This window comes from Alosa pseudoharengus, unplaced genomic scaffold, assembly GCF_046254945.1.
Source record: "Alosa pseudoharengus isolate Yale_2024_CS ecotype anadromous, Long Island Sound unplaced genomic scaffold, YU_APseudo_1.1 YU_APseudo_1.1_scf_10, whole genome shotgun sequence".
NCBI lineage: Eukaryota > Metazoa > Chordata > Actinopteri > Clupeiformes > Clupeidae > Alosa > Alosa pseudoharengus.
In genome coordinates this window covers 23,369,913-23,393,674 of record NW_027468565.1, presented here as the reverse complement: position 1 = coordinate 23,393,674, position 23,762 = coordinate 23,369,913, and the positions used below count along the sequence as shown (strand labels likewise).

General features: G+C 40.0%; 3 protein-coding genes and 1 long non-coding RNA gene across 8 annotated transcripts in view; 2 read left to right on the top strand and 2 right to left on the bottom strand.

Moving 5' to 3' along the window:
- Positions 1-6,157, bottom strand: part of tmem117 (transmembrane protein 117) — a 47,516-nt gene extending 41,359 nt beyond the window's left edge. The window contains exons 1-2 of one of the 4 annotated variants that reach the window (XM_076267883.1): positions 6,078-6,157; positions 229-534 (exon numbers count right to left, since the gene is read on the bottom strand). In XM_076267883.1, coding sequence (XP_076123998.1) covers positions 229-508 — 280 coding nt within the window. In that variant the 5' untranslated portion in view covers positions 509-534; positions 6,078-6,157. Of the gene's footprint in view, positions 1-228; positions 535-918; positions 1,124-1,867; positions 2,181-6,077 lie in introns of those variants that run through there. The other 3 variants (XM_076267862.1, XM_076267876.1, XM_076267868.1) reach the window with 3 other exon arrangements.
- On the top strand, positions 2,917-11,562 carry twf1a (twinfilin actin-binding protein 1a). Its single transcript, XM_076267903.1, has 9 exons — positions 2,917-3,035; positions 4,180-4,257; positions 4,461-4,639; positions 5,766-5,861; positions 6,102-6,206; positions 7,522-7,647; positions 8,202-8,352; positions 8,681-8,802; positions 10,350-11,562. Exons 1-9 carry the CDS (start codon positions 3,011-3,013, stop codon positions 10,515-10,517), a joined length of 1,050 nt encoding a protein of 349 aa, XP_076124018.1. The 5' UTR covers positions 2,917-3,010; the 3' UTR covers positions 10,518-11,562.
- Positions 11,563-11,635: 73 nt separating this feature from the next.
- irak4 (interleukin-1 receptor-associated kinase 4) lies at positions 11,636-19,322 on the bottom strand. The gene is made up of 11 exons (XM_076267891.1): positions 18,884-19,322; positions 15,588-15,733; positions 15,384-15,491; positions 15,040-15,200; positions 14,868-14,932; positions 14,547-14,661; positions 14,337-14,446; positions 13,109-13,295; positions 12,761-12,823; positions 12,511-12,669; positions 11,636-11,777 (listed from the first exon to the last, which is right to left on the bottom strand). The coding sequence occupies exons 1-11, from the start codon at positions 19,051-19,053 to the stop codon at positions 11,739-11,741; spliced, it is 1,323 nt and encodes a 440-aa protein (XP_076124006.1). The 5' UTR covers positions 19,054-19,322; the 3' UTR covers positions 11,636-11,738.
- Positions 19,323-19,369: 47 nt separating this feature from the next.
- LOC143104002 (uncharacterized) lies at positions 19,370-23,362 on the top strand. 2 transcript variants are annotated; one of them, XR_012982975.1, is made up of 5 exons: positions 19,370-19,636; positions 19,764-19,850; positions 20,479-20,596; positions 20,688-20,756; positions 21,478-23,362. It is a non-coding gene; the product is annotated as an uncharacterized LOC143104002 (long non-coding RNA). The 2 variants fall into 2 exon arrangements; XR_012982974.1 differs by having other exon boundaries at positions 19,370-19,850.
- The last annotated feature ends 400 nt before the right edge of the window (positions 23,363-23,762 follow it).

Here is a 23,762-nt window from a genome sequence, read left to right as displayed (position 1 = left end):
TGGGTCTCAGCATCCCAATCCCCACCCCCACACTGACCTCTTTCTGTCAGATTCTCCCAGATCACACTCCTATTGACAGAGAGGGAGACATACGGATGTAAGGATGTGAATCTAACACTGACGTGGGAGAAGGTATCTTGCACAACCATTAATTTACTCCTTTCTGACTCAGCGAGCTAATGGAATGGCATGCAGTAAATAAACAGACTGGGGCGCATGGTGACCTACCAAACAGTCGTCTGTGAAAGAAGAACTTTCCCACAAACAGGCCGGTGATGATGGCCAACAGCCACATGATGACTTTGAGAGCGTTCCATGCGCCGCCGGGGTACTTGTTCACGATGAAGGAGAAGCAGTTGCCCACTACGATCATGTGCGCCTCCGTCTGGCTGTGTGAGACGGGGTCCTCGGCGAAGACGAGGAAGTTGAAGAAGGTGACCAGGTAGGCCACGATCAGGCGAGACCAGGGGTGCTGGAAGTAGTAGCGGAAGCGGGCATCAATTTCCATCCTGATCAGCCCTGGCCACAGTACACCTGGAAAGGAAGAGGAAGCAATCTTAAGACAGGAGGGTAGACCAGAAACAGAATCCATATAACATGTGCAACACTTGAACAAACTGAGGCTAAACAAAAAATACACAAATAACAGGATCATGACACATCATCAAACTCTCTGTTTGGGTACACACATTGCATTACATAGAAAAACAATGATGTCTATAAATATCTCTGCATCACTGAATATTCCCTCAATCTGAAGACAGACAACAGGCTCACAAAGATTAGATTAAAGTGTATCCCATTTAGTCTCAATTGCCCAACAACAACAAAAAAATAGTTTAAAAAGACAGTGAGGCAGTAACCACCTAAAACCAAAACTCTCTGGCACATAAACATGATGCCCTTCAAGTCACTTACCACATGTGTAACAATAGATGGCTACGATAGTCTGCTACAGAGGGTGCTAATTTCACGATCCCCATCTCATCCCATGTATGTCCCAAGATTGGATTGAACCCACAGGAAAACTAAACTATTGGTTCTCCTTGAACCAGAACTGAGTGGATGTCATGTAGGCTACTGGCAGACTGTTCTGCTTTCTTTTTATATAAAACCATCCACTGACTGGAAGTGCTGCCCTGCCCTGATCTCCTCCTTTTAACACACTGCTCGTTCAAAACACCCAATGTGGGAATAGTCTGTGATGTAAGGGCCCCAGAAATAGAACTGGAAGGGGTGTACCGTGTTGCTGTTCATACCAGTGGCCTTCATGTTTAACCGATTCAAGAAAAACTTAATAGGCTAATGTTCAAGAGTAGGCTGTCACATTACCAATACAAGAAAGGGAGCAATACAGGGGTAGACTGGCAGCAGGCTCAACAACATGAGTATCAATAATTAACTAAATAAAGGTATTACCCTTACATCCTTGTTTTTATTAACTTCGGACCACCTTAACACTACATCTCGTCCGCACACTGACCAATGAGAAAAGGTTTATTCAAATGTATTACAGGAAACGGTGTGGTGTAGGCTAGTTATTTATGTGTCTAGCGTTTTCGGCGACAGTCATAAAAACCAAAACAATATGACTAAAATCATGCGTTATGATGTCAATTTGTCTATTTTTGTCACGCTCATTTCCAAAAATGTAGTCAATACAGCATGGTCTCTCTTCAAATGGCTAAACACTTTCATCTTAAATTACACCTAATCCATAAAATCTCAAGGCACCTCAGGAATCAGGAATCAGGAAGGCAATCTGATTACACAACACGTTGCATCGTCTGATGCAAATCACTGCTGTGCTTTTTTGAAATCGCCTAACGCCGCGACCAAAACATGCCGAATACATAAACACACTCACCGCTCACATGCTTGCTTACATACCCTGCTCCTCCACGCCGCTGTGCGTAGGCTAGCCCCTCAAATGTGTTCAACTGGACCTCAAACCCAGAGCTCCCACACCGCTTCATCAAGCCCGGTGAGCCGACAGCGGCACTCTGCTTGTCCTGACGAAGAGGGGCGAAAACAGCGTGGCGAGATTAAACGTGGACCCTGTTGTTGTTGTAGTCGAGACAGGGGCACCCCCGAAATCCTCTGCCATTGTGCTGTCAGTCCATGGAGCGACAGCCGGGCCAGCGAGCCAAGCAAGGCGCTGCTTTGTCAGCTCAACACGATCGGGCGTCTGGTCGGTGTATGATGAGAGCAGTGGTGCTGATGGGTGCAACTCCCCGCGGCAGCAGGCGCATACCATCAGTGCAATGTCATGAAAAAAATAGCCCAAGCGTTCAACCTCTTCAAAGGGAGAGTATTATTTAACAAATTGTTGTCATGACGTTTAATTAATCCACTATTGAGTGATTTATGATTAGCATATGCCTACAAAGATCAAAATCACTAGCCTACATAAAACTCGACATTTTGGATAATTATAATATGATGGCATCGGGATATTTACAGCAGCTACACACCTGTATTACATGGAGATCATCTGAGGTGACATAGGCGACTTGCAATCTGCATGCCCTGTTGAGGCCTAGACTGTTCTTACTAGCCTGCCAAAATGACACTAATATTTCAGAAGGATCTTGCTGACTTCATGATAAAAAAAAACTTGATCAAAAGACAAATAATTATTTTTCTTGGCGAAAACATAACCTATTGGGCCTTGGCGCAAGAGGAGGAATGATTTGTTCCTAGCCTATTTCTCACGAACATATTGCAAGACAGTTCAATTGTTTTGTGAATTCCAGGCTTTTAATTTGGGATTGCATGTAGCCTAAACAATAAAAAGATGGACCTCCACCAATACCTCCATGACCTCCACAGAACCAAATGCGCATCTCCTTTATTAGCGAACATGCCCTGCTTTCATTTAAGCAGCCAGTGAGTGAGTTGCTGCGGGATGATGACGTCAGACTAAACGAAACAAGTCATGTTACTGTAGTCCCATTTCCTTCTTCCTGACTCTAGGGTTTTTAGTCCAGCCGCGGATTCCGAAGGAATAATGTCTCATCAAACGGGTATCGAAGGTAAATCTTATTGAAACTATAGATGAAACTACTATCTGTTCTATTCTGTTGGCTCTAGGGAAACCGTTCTGTCCTGTTTTTGTCGTCGAAGTAACGTTAGCTCTGAAGCAACACTCAATGAAAACCTGCTGTTGCTATTGCTATGCATATCACTCTGTTAACCTGCCTGCCTGCCCCTCTAATGACTGAGTCGACGCTGATTCATGGTCAGCATACTACTTAGATTTGAAAGAACTGGTGCACAGTAGAGTTCATGCGATTCACACTTAACCGAATATTGCATTTAGCCAGATTGTTAAGGTTTCAGTAGCAGTGTGAAGTCGACAGACCTCGGTCGCTCGCTCGCAGTCTCGTGCCTAGCCCTAGTCCTTTCATGCAGTAAGATGTTTGAACGGGCAACGCCTTCGTAGCTGGCTGGCAGGTCTCACCGAAACTGCTTAGGTGTATCGTGCCAATGAAGGTTAACACACCTCTGTTGTGATTGAATAGAGAAAAATAAAATCAAATGTTTGGTAAATTTTGAAACTGCGGCTACGTTATCTTGCCTTAAGCAATGTTTTCATTTGCATCCGTCACCTGTCTGAAACATAGACTATGACCTAGCTAAAACCAATGGAATTCAGACTCCCTTGCATACACTTGTCCAACAGCTGACAGCTCAAAGACGTTTAAATGTCTGTCTACGGTATTTTGTTCATATTAAATAATCTGTAGTAGGCCCTATTCTCTTAATATTGACTGCACGCTAGTGATATTCAAAAAATCAAGGGCGAGTCAATGAGCAATTTAATGCTCTAGTGCAGACACAGGCTGATGTATGCCAGTCGGGCAAGTGTGTTTGTGTTGCTGAAATTTCTCTGAAGACATAAAGTGTGGCAACCATGCCTCGCCTTAATTCCTTCATTTGTCAAACCGGCGTCGTGTGCACGGCCCCATAGTCTTCCTATACCCTGGTCGCTGCATATCAGCTCCCAGCCATTTGACTTGCATTGTTTTCAAATCGCCCGCTCAGCTTGTTTGTTTGAACTTTTGACCTAAAATAATGACACACCACTGCCAATTTTTCCTTGTATCAGCTCTTTTGTCAACAAATTATATTATGGGAGGACCAGCAGTTGACATGATCTTTGCCCTGTCTGTTTAGCTGCTGATGATGTGAAAGAAATATTTGCCAGTGCCAGGAATGGAGACTATCGGCTGCTGAAAATTGTGATTGAGAATGGTAAGAATAAAAATAATGGAGCATACCATAGCTATATTAGTAATAATGCATGCAAAAGCTATAATAGACTTTCTACGTTATGGCTATAGTGTTGTGACCTAGGCCTAATTAATTAATGGCCATCTTACATTTTAGATGCAGTTTAGGAAATTATAGCCAAGCTGTCATAAAACTATATGGATGTTTGTGTGCATTTGTTTCAGAGCAGTTAGTGGTTGGCGGATCCAAGCAAGCCACTCAAAGTTGGGACCAAGAGTATGACTCCTCTGTCCTACCACTGTTAGAAAATGACCTGCCCTGCTACATCCTCTACAGACTGGACTCCTCCAACAATCAGGGTTATGAATGGATCTTTATTGTCTGGTCCCCCGACCATTCCCCTGTAAGTCTCTCATTTTGAATGCCATACATGTCCCATAGACATTAAAGGAACCATATGTAAGATTGTGGCCAAAACTGGTACTGCAATCACTTTCAAAATACTGAAGAGCGGTGTATCCCCTCCCCCTCCCCCCTGACTCGAGGTTGCAAACGCGGATGGCGAAACACTACTGACTTCGTGATTAGTAGATAGGTGTAGGGTGGCGCATCAGGCCAAAACACAACATGGCATGACAAAACACAACATCAACAACAGTTGAGGGCTGCAACTTCACTTTTTAAATTACAATATCCTGGCTGGACTACTGTTGTCAGTGATATAAGTATTTGAAATGAACATGATTTCTTAATGTCTAGTGACATATCAGGGCCATTTTATGATTAATTGAAATATTTTTCTTACATACGGTTCCTTTAACATCTATGTTAGTGCTTCTGTCATAGATAATAATCAAGCCTTGTAGCCTCCTGGATGCCCAAAATGTAATCAACAAACAAAAAAAGCATATGGAGACAGAGTGTACAATAGCCTTCTTGTTTTTTGTTGTTGTTTGTATTACATTTTGACAAAAATTATTAGGCATATCATTATAGAATAAGGATAGGTTCTTCACTACTCATTGTTATTGTGTTTGTGGATTAAGTCCAATTTTGATTTTCGATTTTTTTTATTTTGCAAGTGTGTTAGATTTTATACAGCAAAACAATTCCCCAGCCAGTGGATTAGTGAATAACTTAGTGGAGGTGAAACATTCCTCTCCAGAATGCAAAGACATCACAGGCTCAGACATGTTGGCTCTGAGGGAGGCAGCTTATTATAGCATACTGAACGTGCCCATTTATCCCGCTTCTCTGAGTTATCTTCACAGAAGATTTTAACACTTTAGGATTACTCACACTGTCTTGCAACAGCAATGACAGATCTTCAATAATGAAAGCACACAGAATAACAGCCCTGGAGAGTAGATTTTTTGGATAATTTGTTATGTCAACCACAGTGCAAGGGCACTCGTTTCTGATGAAAGGACTTCTGTCATCAGTGATAATCAGCATGAATTGGGTGAATTTGTTGGTGAAATAACCAGTACTTAAGTTGTAATATTTAATTTTCACTCTAATAAACGTAGGTGCGACCTAAAATGCTCTATGCTGCTACAAGGGCCACACTGAAAAAAGAGTTTGGCGGTGGTCACATCAAGGATGAGGTGTTTGGCAACGTTAAGGTTTGACTTGATTGTTTGTTTGCTTGTCTGTGAATTTGTTAACTTGCTTGCTTTATTCATCAGCTAATGTGTGTTTACTTTGTCATAGTTACATGCTTTGAAAGCCAAAGATTAATGTGATTTAATCTATTTTGATGTATACCTTTAAGGCTTTCTTTTGTAGTTGTAATGGTTGCTGAAGCTTAAGTAACTGACTGTTGTCATGTAAGCACTTACTGAGATTGAACGTCTGCCTTGCAGGATGATGTGTCGCTCAGTGGATACAGGAAGTATCTAACTGCTCAAGCCGCTCCCCTGCCTCTGACTGCTGCTGAGGAGGAACTGAGACAGATCAAACTGAGCGAGGTACACACACATCAACATGCACCAACACAGCCACATCGTCACGTGTCTGCACGTATAAACTTAGAAATTTGAGAACCATTTGTTGAGGATATCGTTACACATGTGGGTACTTTTGACTTTTGTGGGTACTTTTTATACATGTGGGTACAATGACTTCTGTCTGTCTGTATGTCTCAGTTTGTCACACTTGTGATTTGGACGGCACTAGGGTGGGTGGGTTCGGAGCGGCTTCAACTACTTGTTGTACCTATATGGAATAAAAAATAAAGATTGTCCTCCGAAGAGGTGAAGGTTGAAAAAAAAAAAAAACATTGACTTGAGAGTAGTGATTGAGGGCAGGCAAAGGTTGACATGGTAGCTCTTCTGGAAATGATGACTATCAAAAATGTATTTAGAGCTGAAAAGAACAAAAAAAATAATATAAGGCATGGACAAAGGGTGTGGAGGCTGAAAGACTGCTCTCACTAATTATGTATAATTTCAAAATGAATAGTCCTACAGTGTCTAGATGAATGAGGTCACAGAGTTGATAAGCCCGTTAGGTGTGCATTGTGTGTGTTGATTGATTTGTTATCACTGTTGTTCTCTGTGGATTTGTAATCCACTACTGTTCTGAACTGCAGTCTTAATTCAATATACGGTAGTCTACAAATGACAAATCATGAATGTTGTCTTGAGTAGCTGAGGTTGCAGTGAGTCAGTTGATAGGTTGACTTTCTTTGCTTAGTTCACAGACTCTAGTCTGCTCCACATAATGCAGTCTTTCAAATCAACAAGCTCTGTACTGGCCCTGCACCTTACCATATAAGGAAGTTCTATGACGAGCTGACATGGGTCATTTTTTCACAACCAGCCAATGAGATTAAGCAAAACTATAAACAGGAAGTTACATTATGCTTCTCTCAGACTGGTGTTCTCTGTAGACTGACCATGGGTCACCTCACCATGGGTGCTGTGTGTGGCTCACATTAATCTAGCCACTGTTCTCTCAGACTAGCTATTTAGAGGGTGGAGCACCATCACCACCATTAGGTGACTTCAGGACTTAGGAGTCTGTAACTAAGTGTTCTTCCTGTGCTAAGCATGTGTCTAATTATAACAAAAAGTTCACACAGGAAATACATAGTGTGGTTATGGCACTGATGTAATGTAGAGACTGAAAGGTTTAGGCATCAAGGGCAGATTTCTATGATACAGTGTAGACTTACACAGATTTCAACACTTTGTCTATTTAAAACGCTGAATTTGAAGTGGTCATCATTAGCAACACGTTTGACTGTGACACGTGAAACTGACCGTATGTGGCTGTCCTCAGGTGCAAACTGACATCAGCGTGGACACCAAACAGCAGACCCTCCAGGGTGTCGCTTTCCCTCTGCATGGGGATGCCATGAATGCTCTGGAACAGTTCAAGCACAAGAAGTTCAACTACGTTCAGCTTGTAAGTCAACTATGATTCTATTTAGGTTACAAGATCTGACAAACTAGGTGTAAAGCAGGGGTCTCCAACCTTTTTTCCTCCGAGAGCTACTTTGACAAAATGGATATGGCCGAGAGACTTTTTTCCTCCGAGAGCTACTTTGACAAAATGGACATGGCCGAGAGCTTTTATGTTAGTGGTAGCATGCCACTCAAAACGGCTGAATAAGATTTGTATGCTTTTTAAAGGTCCCTTTCAACTCATTTACCTTCTCTCTTTGTAGACTGTGAATTTCATTTTAATTTCCCAAGTTACTGGGTTATCAGATTTATGAACATCTTCCTCAAACCTTTTGGAGCGATACTTGGAGCTACTGGTAGCTTGTGAAAAGCTGGTGTAAAGGTTCTTTTAGTAGATTCTATTTTTAAAAACAGATAGAATTTCCTCTTAAAAGTGGAGAAGTGATTGATCAATCACAACAGGCAAAACAATATTCTAAATTAGCATTTTGGGAGTAGGGAGAAGTTGAGCAGCTCTGATGATAACATTTGTTTTCAAAACCTTTTCATTATCAGGAAATCAACTTTGATAAAGAACTCATAATCCTGTCTAACACTGATCCAACGGAAATTAAAGACTTGCCTAAAAGGATCCCAAAGGACTCTGCACGTTACCACTTCTTCCTGTACAAGCACTCACATGAGGGTGACTACTTGGAATCCATAGGTGAGAGATTTGGTTTCACTTAAACCTAAGCAGAATGTCAAGTCAATTTATTTTTATAGCACATTTAATGCAACAGGGTTGACCCAAAGTGCTTTATTATTACTACTACTGCTACTAATAGTAAGACTACTACTACTACTACTACTACTACTACTACTACTACTACTACTACTACTAATAATAATAATAATAATGTGTCTGAGCCAAATTATGGAGTTTGCAACTTTTAAGATTTCAAGATGTCAAGATTTACACTGCATCATGTTGTGGACTATGGGAATATGAGAATTCACGTCATGACATCAGTTTCCTCCTTTTGATCGTTCAGTCTTCATCTACTCCATGCCTGGCTACAGCTGCAGTATCAAAGAAAGAATGCTCTACTCCAGCTGTAAAAACCCCCTGGTGGACATGGTTGAAAACCAGCTTAATATGGAGATTGAGAAGAAGGTGAGTGTTATAAGTTTGACAGAGGGCTCTAATCCTTCTGTGATTAAAAAATACTTTTGTGAATGTAATTGTGAAAGCATAGAGCTTTTAAGATGTCAACACAGAGGTGCACTTGTTCCTGTTTTACTGCCAGAGAAAAGAGAATGGTGTAAGTTGTTAGCGATTACGACCCATCTACCCACAAGTGCAAATAGCTTGTCTGCAAATAACACTTCTTCTCAGATGGCATTTCACCCAGGTTCTAAATTTGTTCATGGTTTTGTTTATTGGTAGTACATCTTCAGCAAGATAGATAGATAGATAGATAGATAGATAGATAGATAGATAGATACTTTATTGATCCACAAGGGGAAATTCAAGGTCTCAGTAGCATACAGGCATCACACACAACATTCACTAACAGCAGAAAAAGTAATTAAAAGTATATAATATAAAAAACACAACTAAGCAATAAGGACAGTAAGATAAAGAATATACTAAAATACAAATTATTCTAAATAACACTAAATCAAGTCTAAAAACAGTATCCACATAGTTGGTGATTAATCACGAGGCGCTTGCAATGACTGAGGCAGGGACTGAGCCTGTGATTCTCTGTGCATAGTAAGGTAAGGTGCTCTGTGTGAGATATGACTCGGTTGAACCACTCCCCCTAATTTATTGCTACTTATATTTTGACTGTACCATTAGCTATGTCATTAGTCTATGTAATTGGCATATTATAAGTCAAGAGTGTGGAGTCACTTAGAAATTTCCATTCAACTCCATTATAGACAGAATACCAGCTGAGATCAGTTGCATTGTTTTTTTTAAATCATAATAATCATAAGGGCATATATATATATATATATATATATATATACTGGGGGAAAAACACACAACGTGTTCATTTTTGCTCACATTTTTCACATTTTCATTTGTTCACAAGTTAAAGAGAAAGACCCAACACTTCTATGCACACAAAAGGTTTATTTGTTCACAAATCTGTATTAGTTAGCATTTTACTCTCACATTAAGTTCCCAGGCAACATTCCTGCAGTGACGTATACATGCCAGTTGCATGCTCCCTTAAAACCTTGTGACAGATCTTGTGAACAAAGGTTAGGGAAATAAGCCTTTTTAGAAAAAAAATAATCTTTTACTTCAACTCATGAAAAATAGGAGCAAACGTAAAAAGTGATGCATTTATGTTTTGTTCAGTATGTGTTCCAAAAGCAAGTGTGTGAAAATAAATATATGTATTTCGTGTTGGTTGTATGCTGATGCCAAGGTACTTAAAACATTATCTTCTTGGAACTTGTATTTACCTACTGAAGGCTATTTAGAATAAGCCAAGTACTTTGTGCCACAAAAGGCTTGTGCAACTATTTGGATTCCACTTACTGGCCATGAGCTTACTGTAATGATTTAGTCTGTGTAATCTGGTTTAAAGCAGACAAAGAGATTTGAAGACCGATTCTCAGTTCAGGTCTTAATCGAAAAACTGTCAGCAGTCCTTTTTACTGTACAATACAGTCACATTTACTCACCCCTGTTGCTCCTTTCAGTTGGAGATCGACAATGGAGACGAACTGACAGCAGACTTCTTGTATGAGGAGGTTCACCCTAAGCAGCATGCCCACAAACAAGCGTTTGCCAAGCCCAAGGGTCCCGCCGGCAAGAGGGGAGGACGCCGAATCACTAGGCCGCCAGGAGAGGATGACGGCGATGATTAGGCAGATGGACGCTTGCACACTCCCAACTTTCACCCTCCTTTCAAACTCCACAGTGGAACATTTCAGAAGATGGAGAAAAAGCGCATTCAACATAAACCTCCATGAATCTTTTTTTTTTTTTTTTAAACCCAACTCCGACCCACCCTCAACGCTGAACTATGCACGCACAGGAAGAGAAGCCCTTCCTTTTGTAAACAAACACATTAACATCCACACACACTTGTAGCATATCCAGATTGAGAGTGTGAGCCAATTAAGCATTCCTTGAATTATTAAAAGGCTGGGACATGGTCAACAAGAGGTTCCGCGCTGTTACATAACTTCAATTAGATCATGAAACTTAGAACAAAAAGAAATATGCTATTGTGCACCAATGCGAGTGATCTTCCTAGTGTCCAGCATTTACCATTCCAATTCATTTTAATGTCTTTTTTTTATATTTTTAAATGCACCTCAACAAAAGGCCTCAGTTGTATACAAATGTCTTAACTGCAACCAGCAGCACCATAAACACAGAATTAAACAGGGAATGTGCGATGTCATGCATAGTATTTTCCATGCATAGCCTTTCTTTTTATAACACAAGAACAGGTGTCATGTTTTGATATAACTGTGGTTTACACATGGACCCATCTGCCAAGAAACTTATTTTTCTATGCAAGTGTACAGAAATGGTATTCTCGTGGAAAAAAGTTACGTCTGTCTGGAATCTCTCTGTCAGTGGTCACTGCATGCATCATTTGTTTTAGTGAATGCTCCCGTTTCACATCATTGATAATCAATTAACTTTGTTACAGTAGCTGCCACAAGCTTTCAAATAGCCTGGGTGCAAAGCATGCACACTGTAGCAAGAACTCACTAGATAGAATCTGGGCTGTCTGAAGAACATGCTTCTACTGAGGTTAGACCACTATGGAACATCTCGTATCCTAGTGAATGTCTCACTAACATGACATGATGGAACTGTCTTAAGTATGGTATTAAGTATGCCGTTCTCTGTTTAACAGTTGTATTTTTTAAAAGAAATAAAATATTTAAATCTCCATTTACGAATAAAATGTTCACTCACATAAAGCACATTCTCAAATAAAATGTCATGAATGACGTAACAACGACCATTGAAACCATATAATTGTTTATTTACAAACTGAAGGTGCCACCAACACCATGGCAGGTTACATTACACCACTTGATGTATATTTTTAGTTCTTGCTGGCTTTGTCAGTCCACAATGACATCATCCTTCAGCACTCTCAACACCTGCAAAAAGAGGTGTGATTTTGTAAAGAATAAACAGTGACTTGCACATAACAGTCAACAAAACAATATTCTGGGCAAGTAGTCTGGGCATCCAGCTAGATGCGCTGATACATCTCAGGTTGCATCGCCTTGCTCTGGGGCAAAATAAAGCTGTAGCAGTTGAATAACTTCTGCTCAAATGGCTAGCTCAAGGGCACAGTGCAAGCAACTGAGCTCTGAAGACAAACAATCTCAGATGGGAGGAGTGTTGAATAAACATCAAATTGGAGTAGGTCTGAGGGGGGTAGTATTACAGCAATATGCACATCACTATGGCTCTGGAGTTAGTATAGTAAAGAAGAGCAGGGAGCCTGCATACATTCTGACATTCTACTGAACATCTTTTAACATTTAACAAACTGATATGAGGGGTGTGGTGCGGATTGAGTGTGATCATTGGGGAATATTCCAACTACATGGTTTAGTAACCTGGGTAAGTTAACTCAGAGTAAGTGGTATACCTCCTAACAAAAGAGCTGTTTGGCTTCATTCGCCTAACAAAACAATGCCATAGGGTCTTCTTGTAGGAGGTTTACCACTTACTCGGAGTTAACTTACCCAGGTTTATCACTAAACCATGTACTTGGAATACCCCCCTGGTCTTACTGACTATTTGGTTTGCTGAGGCCTGCTACTGTACATGTCTTGCTAGGGTTGTTCAGGAGGTTGTGATTTTGAACAGTAACTCCATTACCTCTTCCATGCTTGGTCGCTTGCCCTTCTTATCATTAAGACAGTGGCAAGCCAGGTCAAATATCTTCTCCACCGAGGAGAGGTCCACAGAGTCCATTTTCTTATCTACCAGGTCTTCCAGTTCCATCTCCTCATCTTCAATCTCATCTTTCACCTCCATCTGTGAGGATGCCATCAACAGAGATAATGCAAAATACTGCACAGCTAAATTAACTAAAGAATATGTGTCATTGTTGAAATTGGAAACTTACTAGAAATTTAGGTTTTCGTTCCTCATCAACTGGTGGAAGTCCAGATATTATTTCCAGCAACACCTTTGCCAAAGCAAATAAAATTATTGTAAAACTGTACAATCAGTACAAGTCTCATGGAGAATAAACTACCAGCATATACAGTAATTATTATTATTTGTATTATTAACATTAGTTTTAGTTCATTGGTGAAGCACATTGGGACAACCCTGTTGTGTTAACTGTGCTATAAAAATAAATTTGACTTGACTTAAGGTCTGTGGCCATTTTTCTAGTGATGGAAAAGTCCCTTTAAGGGACACATAGTTGTGTTTCTACACGGTCAAAAAGAAGGCAAGGAAGGAATACCACTCCAAAGCTGTAGATGTCTGATTTAGGAGTGATCTCTCCCCTCAGGGCCTCGGGTGCCATGTAGGCTGTAGTCCCGACCACCTTCTCGGTCATCACTGTGGTGGATGTGCGCTTTGCTGAGGCTCGTGTCAGCCCAAAGTCGCTAATTTTTGACACAAGTTTTTCATCCAGCAAAATATTTGCACTGCCAAAATAATAATAATAAAAAAAAGATGGAAAAAAGAATACATTCATTTAGAATGTTTAATATGTTTTACTTTATTATATATTCAGCTTAAAGCCCACCACACACGGGCGGAGATGCGACAGACAAACGAGACGGTGGAATTCTGTAATAGCTTTACTACACACACTGCTGACGACACGATCACCCATCGATTCAGTGGAGATACACTGACCAGACAGCTGTTTTCTATTATGACGTATGAAATTCACCCTGAAAAATAGAAAGAGGTTGAGCGAAGGCGACGGTCGCCCTGTCGTTCCACTTGCCGTGTGCGTTGCACCATTCACTTCAATAGATGCTATTCCATTTTGCCGGTCACCTGCCATAAATCGCCGCCGGCCGTGTGCGTAGGCCTTGAGACTTATTCACTATCATGTTATTTTCTCTATTTAAGATAGCATAATAGTATAGCAACACTGACAAAAAAAAAAAAATTATCAAAAAATCCACAGCCTATAGATCATCGAAAAACTGCTCAACCACCAAGGCCAGAACCAATCCCTTCCATCCCCCTCCAGATTCCCTGGCACCCAGAAGAACCAGAGGATGCAAATTTAGATCTGGACCTCACAACCGAGTGCAGCACTCAGGAGTTGGCCAATGGACAGATTGTCTATGAAATTTTGTCCCCAGTCAAAAACGCTGGCAAAGAGATCCCGGGGCTATGACGGGGTTCTGGGTACAACGTGGATGGCATAGTATATCACTCTGTGATTGTTAAGATCACGGAGAAGAAAGAGAGGCTGGAGAAGCCTTCCTTCAGCATGCAGCACTATGCCGCCAACAAAAGAAAGGCTGATGATGATAACCGCCAAGGCGAGGAGTTTTAGTTAAAGTTTAGTTAGCTAATGCAGAGTCCTGCATTAGTGCTGAAACGGTTTCTAAGGAAGATAATCTGTAAATAATGTTGCCACCAGCTGGTTATCTTGACTGAAGCACATAAATATGCTTTCTTACATACACCTACTTTAAATAGTAAGATTGGAAGTGAAGAGAGACCTTTTGACATCTCTGTGCACATGATGATTGCTGTGTAGATATTCCAGGCCTTTTGCTGTTCCCACAGCAATTATATATCTTCTATGCCATGAGAGAGGCGGGGTATTATCCTTAAAAAAAAAACACAAACACACATATTAGTTCAAAGCCAGATTGTGAATATACCACATTATATCACCTGGTTTCCCTGAAAAATGGTGGTTTGCTTACCAAGCAGGCCAACCGATCCAGCAATGATCCATTAGGCATGTATGCATACACTAAACAGGGATGTTCCGTATCACATGAAAATCCAACCATGTTTACCAGATTCTCATGCTTCAACCTATAGAATTACAAACATACACTATATATCAAGCTTTGCTTTCCATCGTTCAAAAGCAAAAAAGGCTATACGTATTAAAGTAACCGAGAGGCAATTTCATGATCTCCTTTAGTTTCTATTTCTAGAACATTTCTATTTCTGAACATTACAAATCACATTAAAGGTGATGTCTCCAGTTCCAAGACAATACATTCTAGTTGCCTTACACCATTAGAGTTTGAATCTCCTGATTAAACTGAATCTGGAGCTCATCTGGGGAGATGTCTTCCATCTGAATGAAACAGGAATGGGTCAGGAGGAAGAAATAAATAAGTAAATGTCAGTCAAACATCATCCAACTACAAAGTTGGTAATAATACAATAGAGACTAACACTTACCATGTTGAGTTTCTTCACAGCCACATGTGTGTTGTTTAAGTAACCTTTGTAGACAATACCAAAGCCCCCCTCCCCAAGTTTATTTCCTCCCATGGATGTTGGTCGGTCATCCCAGTTCCCTGTGATTTTCATGAGCTCATGGTAGGAGAACCTAGAGAAACCTGAGGGAGAGGAACCATGTTACTATTATGCTGACAAAACTTTGATACAACCTAACATGAAAACAGCTATGAAACAATCAAACATATTCAATCATTTTCATACTTCAGTAGAAACTAGATGATTAATGCTTACTCGCTGATGTGTTCCTAATAAATCTGCTAAAATGTCACATCATGAGTTACCTGGATCAACAGATTCCTCTGGCCTAGGCCTACTTTCCAGAGCCACTGTTTTTTGGCATGGGCCTACAAGACCAGTCACTGCTTCAACTGGCCTACTACTAACCACATCTATGAAAACAGAAAAGAAAATAGTCAACTAAAAACAAAAATCTCAGTATACCGACAATAATAATCTACTTCATGGCGCCACACTGGCAAACTCACCAGGAAGAAGAACAGCAGCTGGAGCAAATAACTTGTGCTTCACTAATAGATCCACCAATTCACCTACAGTCGCGTTGGCTGTGCCCCAGTCGTAGAGTAGTTCTACTGTTGGGCTTTTCCCTTTTGCCATCAGTCCCTCGAACCTCCTGTAGAGGCACAGAATAGTTCACAGTAGGCCTATGTGCGATGAAGACTACACATTGATGAAATCTTGTGGGACCGAGGTTAAGTTAGTTTGATATTTGATATTCGGTTATTCGACAGATATTCAAAAAAAAAAATATGCGGCTGGTTTCACCCCGTGTTTGCAGACAATGTACAAACAGATGACCTGTCTACTTGCTCCCAGCCGACCATAGGGACCGTCTAAAAAGTACCTTCTGAATTACCTTCATAGTCTTTTTTGTCAATAGCTTTGACATCATGTGACCTAGTGACTCCAAACCAATTCAAAATAGTTATCCTATATGGGACTCATCAGACACACCTCTTTTTATAGTCACTGTATGCACACTGTATTTTATATGAATATTTTAAAGAAAATACACTATTTCATATAAGAAACAGTCTCCTTTTTTTCAATACCTCCCAAGCCATGCGACCTAGTGACTCCAAACCAATGCAGAATAGTTATCCTATATGGGACTCATTGGGCACACCTCTTTTTATGGTCACTGTATGCACACTGTATTTTTTATGAATATTTTAAAGAAAATACATTATTTCATATAAGAAACAGTCTTCTTTTTTTCAATACCTCCCAAGCCATGCGACCTAGTGACTCCAAACCAATGCAGAATAGTTATCCTATATGGGACTCATTGGGCACACCTCTTTTTATGGTCACTGTATGCACACTGTATTTTATATGAATATTTTGTAAAAAAAATACATTATTTCCTATATGAATGGTCCTCTTTTTTCAATATCTCCCAAGTCATGTGACCTAGTGACTCCAAACCAATGCAGAATAGTTATCCTATATGGGACTCATCGGGCACACCTCTTTTTATGGTCACTGTATGCACACTGTATTTTATATGAATATTTTGTAAAATAAATACATTATTTCCTATATGAATGGTCCTCTTTTTTCAATACCTCCCAAGTCATGTGACCTAGTGACTCCAAACCAATGCAGAATAGTTATCCTATATGGGACTCATCGGGCACACCTCTTTTTATGGTCACTGTATGCACACTGTATTTTATATTAATATTTTAAAGAAAATACATTATTTCATATAAGAAACAGTCTCCTTTTTTTCAATACCTCCCAGGTCATGTGACCTAGTGACTCCAAACCAATGCAGAATTGTTATCCTATATGGGACTCATCGGGCACACCTCTTTTTATGGTCACTGTATGCACACTGTATTTTATATGAATATTTTAAAGATAATACATTATTTACCATAAGAAACGGTCTCCTTTTTTTCAATACCTCCCAAGCCATGTGACATAGGGACTCCAAACCAATGCAGAATAGTTATCCTATGTGGGACTAATAAGACACACCTCTTCTTATAGTCGCTGTATGCACACTGTATTTTATATGAATATTTTTAAGAAAATACATTATTTGCCATCATGAATGGTCTCCTTTTTTCAATACCTCGCAAGATTTTTTCTCGCTAGACATCACAGATCAATACAGAACTGTTCTGCTATGGGGTACTTATCAGACACACCTCAATATGAAAAGATTTGGCATCTACTATTATATGGAAGGTATTGAGAAAACACAGTTTCCATAGGAAACAAATGGGTACTATAAAATAGTATGTGCAAAAATTATATTAATTTGAGGTGTGTCTGATTAGTCCCATAAAGGATATTCTGCATTGGTTTGGTGTCCCTACGTCACTTCCCTTGAAAAAGGAGACCATTCCTTATAGGAAACGATGTATTTTCTTTAAAATATTAATATAAAATAGTGTGCTTTCAATGGTTATAGGAAGAGGGGTGTGTGATGAGTCCCATATAGGGTAACTATTCTGCATTGGTTTGGAGTCACTAGGTCACATGGCTTGGGAGGTATTGAAAAAAAGGAGACCATTCCTTATGGGAAATAATGTATTTTCTTTAAAATATTCATATAAAATACAGTGTGCATACAGTGACCATAAAAAGAGGTGTGCCCGATGAGTCCCATATAGGATAACTATTCTGCATTGGTTTGGAGTCACTAGGTCACATGACTTGGGAGGTATTGAAAAAAGAGGACCATTCATATAGGAAATAATGGATTTTCTTACAAAATATTCATATAAATTACAGTGTGCATACAGTGACCATAAAAAGAGGTGTGCCCGATGAGTCCCATATAGGATAACTATTCTGCATTGGTTTGGAGTCACTAGGTCACATGACTTGGGAGGTATTGAAAAAAGAGGACCATTCATATAGGAAATAATGTATTTTTTTACAAAATATTCATATAAAATACAGTGTGCATACAGTGACCATAAAAAGAGGTGTGCCCGATGAGTCCCATATAGGATAACTATTCTGCATTGGTTTGGAGTCACTAGTTCACATGACTTGGGAGGTATTGAAAAAAGAGGACCATTCATATAGGATATAATGTTGTTTTTTTTACAAAATATTCATTTAAAATACAGTGTGCATACAGTGACTATAAAAAGAGGTGTGTCTGATGAGTCCCATATAGGATAACAATTCTGCATTGGTTTGGAGTCACTAGTTCACATGACTTGGGAGGTATTGAAAAAAGAGGACCATTCATATAGGATATAATGTATTTTCTTTAAAATATTCATATAAAATACTGTGTGCATACAGTGACTATAAAAAGAGCTATGTCTGATGAGTCCCATATAGGATAAATATTCTGCATTGGTTTGGAGTCACTAGGTCACATGGCTTGGGAGGTATTGAAAAAAGGAGACCATTCCTTGTGGGAAATAAGGTATTTTCTTTAAAATATTCATATAAAATACTGTGTGCATATAGTGACTATAAAAAGAGGTGTGTCCGATGAGTCCCATATAGGATAACTATTTTGAATTGGTTTGGAGTCACTAGGTCACATGATGTCAAAGATATTGACAAAAAAGACTATGAAGGTAATTCAGAAGGTACTTTTTAGACGGTCCCTAAGGTCGGCTGGGAGCAAGTAGACAGGTCATCTGTTTGTACATTGTCTGCAAACACAGGGTGAAACCGGCCGCATACATTTTTTTTGAAAATCTGTCTAATATCCGAATATCAAATATCAAACTAACTTCACCTCGGTTCTAGTGGGCAGAATGCGTATACCACTAGAACTTACCTGAAGTGTAACTGTGTGTACCTCGGCTGGCCCGTGGATTTGTTTTGTATGTCGACGAGAATCGTCTTCCATGTGTCGAGAGGATCCAAAAAATCTGCCAGTTTACGATGCGTGCCATGATTGAGATTCCGAAGATATGTTGACGGTGTTATATCACTGTTGCTCATCATCTTCACGGCATCAAAATCTTTTTCTGCTAAAAGCCTATTATTTGAACAATTAGGCGATGTAACTGCACTGTTATGCTAAAACTGAACAAAATACTTTGTAACATTAGGCTACGTTCTAAGTCATACTAACCTACTTAAAAACATAGTTTGTGCCTAGCATAGCCTACGCATTTCATTTTCCTGTATTTTATGAGTTTGTTAGTAGTCAGTCTAAGTCAGAATGAAACTTGGGGTTTCCGTTATGAAGCAACTTCCTTAAAACATTAACCCTTTTCACGCTAACCTGTCTGTAGTTTGATGGGTTTTAAATGAAACATATACCTTATAACAAGGAAGTAACATTTCCTGGTTTTACTGCAATATTATTCGTTGACTTGCGGGGGCGCACGTGTCTGTAATTCTACTTATTTGGGCATGCAGGCCGTATGGGGTAGGACTGCATTTCATGTCCAAAATCGAAATGGCAATAAGGCCTAGCCCTGGCCTACACACAGATTCTTGGTAACCAGATTGGAAGACCCACAGGAAGGATTGTTAAATCTTAAATTGAATGAGTAGCCTAAGCTAAGTTACCTTCTGAAATGTGTGTGTGTTTTTTTTTCTTATTTTATAATGATGTAATAATAATAGCTGTTTTATTCATTTAGAAAAATACTGAAGTTCATCATCTGTCCCTCATGCCTCTGTTATTCCCCCTATTGCCCTAGCAGGACTACAGGTGCATCATGTAAAGTAGCTGAAGAAAGTCATAGTGAAGAAGGACCCCTTGTGGTTAAGATATGAACATGCATGCTATGGTATTAAATGATCACTCATCTATATCTTTATGGTATAATTTGTGATTGTAATGCAGTGCAATGCTTTGTCAAATTCAGGTAAATTCTCACTTTCTCCTCACTGCCCATAACCTACAGTATGTAACCAAAAAAAGCTCTGGTGTTTCTACACATTCCTGGCTCTGGAATGGGGACCAAGTGACTCAACAATCAATACACCAATTCAGCCAATTAACAACAAGGGGCACTGGTGCTCTTATGTTATTGAAGGGAGAGTATATTAGATCAGTTGACAATAATCTCAGCAGAATCAAGGACTATGCCTTTAATTTCACTCTTTCATTTACCAAGTTTCTTGCTTTGGTAATAGTAACAGGAATGTGTGTGTCAGATCTCCAGCATGTGACTCCTCCAAGTCAAAGGATACAGCAACCACCGTTGCTCTCTCTCTCTCTCTCTCTCTCTCTCTCTCTCTCTCTCTCTCTGTATGTATGTGTGTGTGTGTGTGTGTTTCTGTCTGTTTGTCTGCCTGTGTGCCTGATAGTGACATGATTTTGTTCATAATCATACAGCTTTATCTATTTTCTTTCATTCTCTAATACAGTAACTGTCACCAAAATGACAAAATAATTTTCTATTGTTTTTTTAGATTGAAAAAAGAGCTTCAAAATGTGGTCTGTATTTATCATCACTGCTAATGAAGAAAACAGATCTCTTGAAAACAGGTGTCTTGGCAGCCCTAGGTAGCCCTGGTGTACAGCTTGGACGTGAGCAAAGCTAATTAATCATACTTTGTCTTTATCAGGAGTACTCAATGTGTTTATAGGGCCAGCTCAATTCTGTTTTCCTTATGTTTAGGGTTGGGAGTTGCAGGCAGGGATGAGAGATTGGTTCCACATGCTGACCTGGGCCAACCAGAGAAAAGCAGTGAGTATTGTGTGTTGACCACCCCTTTATGGATGGAAGCAATCACGCGGTGTCCTGGCCTTGAGTCCTGGTGCCAGCCACTGGCTCCCTGAACTCAGCAGACACTTGATCAAGTTCAGGCCACACAAGAGCATGACCTCAGTCTGCCTGAATCGAGCAATTGAAAACATATTGCCACGCAACAGAGCCACTCCATGTGATTTGTAGGGTCTGTCAAGGGGTTTCCCAGTGAACTTCAGCATGGCATCATACCGATTCATGTGAGGTCTGCCCCTAGGTCCCATTTGGGAAGGACCTACATGCTCTCCAGACACATTCATTTTACAAAGGAATGGGGAAGCATGATGATCATATTCAAATTCCAATGACCTCAAATTTGTAAACAGAATGGAAAGAAATCATGTTTATTTTATGTAAAACGTTGTTAATTAGAACCATCAGTGACAGAGGAGACAAACAAAAATGCTTCCAAATGCACTTGAGAGATGTTCTCGCCCAAGCGCAATGTTAATGAGTGCTTGGTTCTGGCTTTGTTTACCTCACTGCAATTCCACTTTTGTAAGAATTCATGGATTTAAATTAAATCCATGAAATACAATGAGAGAGACAGCCAAGTAGAGGAGAGAGCGAGTGAGGTTTTTCCGTGCAGCCAGGTATCATGTTTACAGAGTAAATCACAATATGGAGCCTGGTTCCTTCAAAGGTGTTTCTTGTTCGACAGGACCGTGCAGCTGATGGACTACCCCTAGATTAGCACTCCCTTTGTTGAGCAGCGTTAACACCTGCAGAAGGGTGCCTTTGAAGTCCCTACACGTTTCAATAACTTCGGAGACTATGTCACGTCACCACCTCTTCCTAACTCTGTGTAGAACTCCCAAAACTTAAACATGTGAAAGAGAAATGGAATCAAAATAGAAGGAGAGTCAGATTTTCATACTATGGTGAGGGTGACTAGAGGAGGTGAGTTGAGATGAAGGAGAGATGAACAGAAGAGAAGATTAAAGAAAAAAGGCCAGACAGCTCAAAGTGTGTGGAAGACGGGGGAAAAAGAAAACGAGCACGCACAAAGAAAGTCGGGGCGTCCCCACAGAGAGCACAGCGCCGACGGCCAGACCTAAGGGTCCGAGAGAAAGATGCAGGGAGACGGACTGAGAGAAACGGAAACAGAGACAGACAGAGAGTAAAAGAGGAGAGGAAGAGCGCGAGGGGTTGGGAGGAAGCCCCCTGCCGATGTGGAACAAGAGCCGGGGAGAGAGGTGCCAGAACTGGTTAAATCACAAGACCAGGGGTGAAAGAAATCAAACGGTCTGCACAGGAAATAGTCAAAACAAGTCATGTGACTGGGCCGAGTCACTGTTGGAAAACAGGGCAGATGTGTCGGCAGAGGGCTACGAAGGACCCCGGCAGGGGTTGCTAGGCTACCGACATGAGAACACACATTTGTCACGTATGCCGGCCTTGTGATATGAGGCCTTCTCTCTGCTCCAGTCGCCTCTGGGAACATACCATGCTCACAGAACACTTGCATTAAGGAAGTACTCCTTCACGCTTCAGTAGTTTGACAGTGATGATACATGGACTTCAGTTTCTGTTGTGTCCATCAGCCTAGCTGCAAACAAGGGCTTGTCTGATGGGGCAACAGTTCATGTTGCTATGGCTTCTGAAGTCTCTGCAATTGTTCAGTTGGACCAGCTAAAAGTATGTTTGAATTCAAACAAGCCCAATAAGAGTCAATCATGGAAAGGTGTGAGGCAAACTTTGCAAACAATTTTAAGTCTCTTACCAAAGGGAGCTTTTTCTCTCTCTCTGCCCTCCCCTCTCTCTACACTGTTTCACTGTTTTACCCTCAAAACCAAATCAGTTGATGTCATGTTTTCTGTAGCATAATGCATATAATATGTGTGAAATATTTAACCAATGAAGGCCTGGGAGACACATATGAACACATGCTTTTCACATTATTAAGGGCTCCTTGCAATACCCAGAATTTACTGAAATTCAGCACATGGTGCCTTTAGTCACTATGCCCCCACTCACGCTTTTAATTAGGCTTTTGAGGCTATTTAAGTAATTTAATTGTTTATTGTTTTTAATTATTTTTTTTATTAACTTCTTATTGTTTGTATTTTATACATCTTTTCATGTTTATCTATTTTAACTTTGTTGTGTGGTCATCTCATGTTTGTTTTGTTATTCTCTTTCTTTTGGAGCACATTGAGTATGTGCATGAAATGTGCTATTTAAATAAAGTTGACTTGACTTGACATTGGTTATCCCACAAAAATGTTTGATTTCCATTTGTTTGATATTGTCTATTCAGGTTAAAGGTACATCCAACGCCATGCAGAGTTACAAACCAAACAATATGTGTGTTAAATATGCGTGATTTAAACAGTGGAACAAAGACTTCTCAAAAAAATGCATCACCTCTGGCACAAGGCAGGGGCGCATTTCATCCTAATGTTCAAAGAGGGTATGCTTTCAGAATCCCTGAAAGCCTCTGTCGTGTATATAAACTATTTGTCCAGTGTCCAGTCACAGAGTGAATTTGAGGTTTTCCCTCATCTTTGTGTGTGTACAAAAATATACCAGATGTACGGGGTCACTGTAGACAAATGTTTTATCTCAGCATTCCAGAGCTTTATGGAATTTCTCTTCTGTTTTCTTTGAATTGCTATTATTTCAAATAAGTTGTAAATAATAAAAAATCCAAAACAAAGTTACAGGCCACCTTGGTTGATGTATTAAACATAGATTTCATGTTGCAGTACCACAGAGAAAAACAAATTTCGGTTTGTTTTTGTTTATGCATGTACCCTGATCCATGTGTTTGATATCATTCCGAAGGTTTATTGTTGCAATAAATCCCCATTTAACATACATTGTAAACAATTTATAACAGATCTTGCACAAATTAGCCTTTCTGTCAGGATCACTGCAGTTTTCATGACACTACCTAGAGGGCAGTACTCACTTGTAAAATAAAACAGACTGGAGATGGACTTT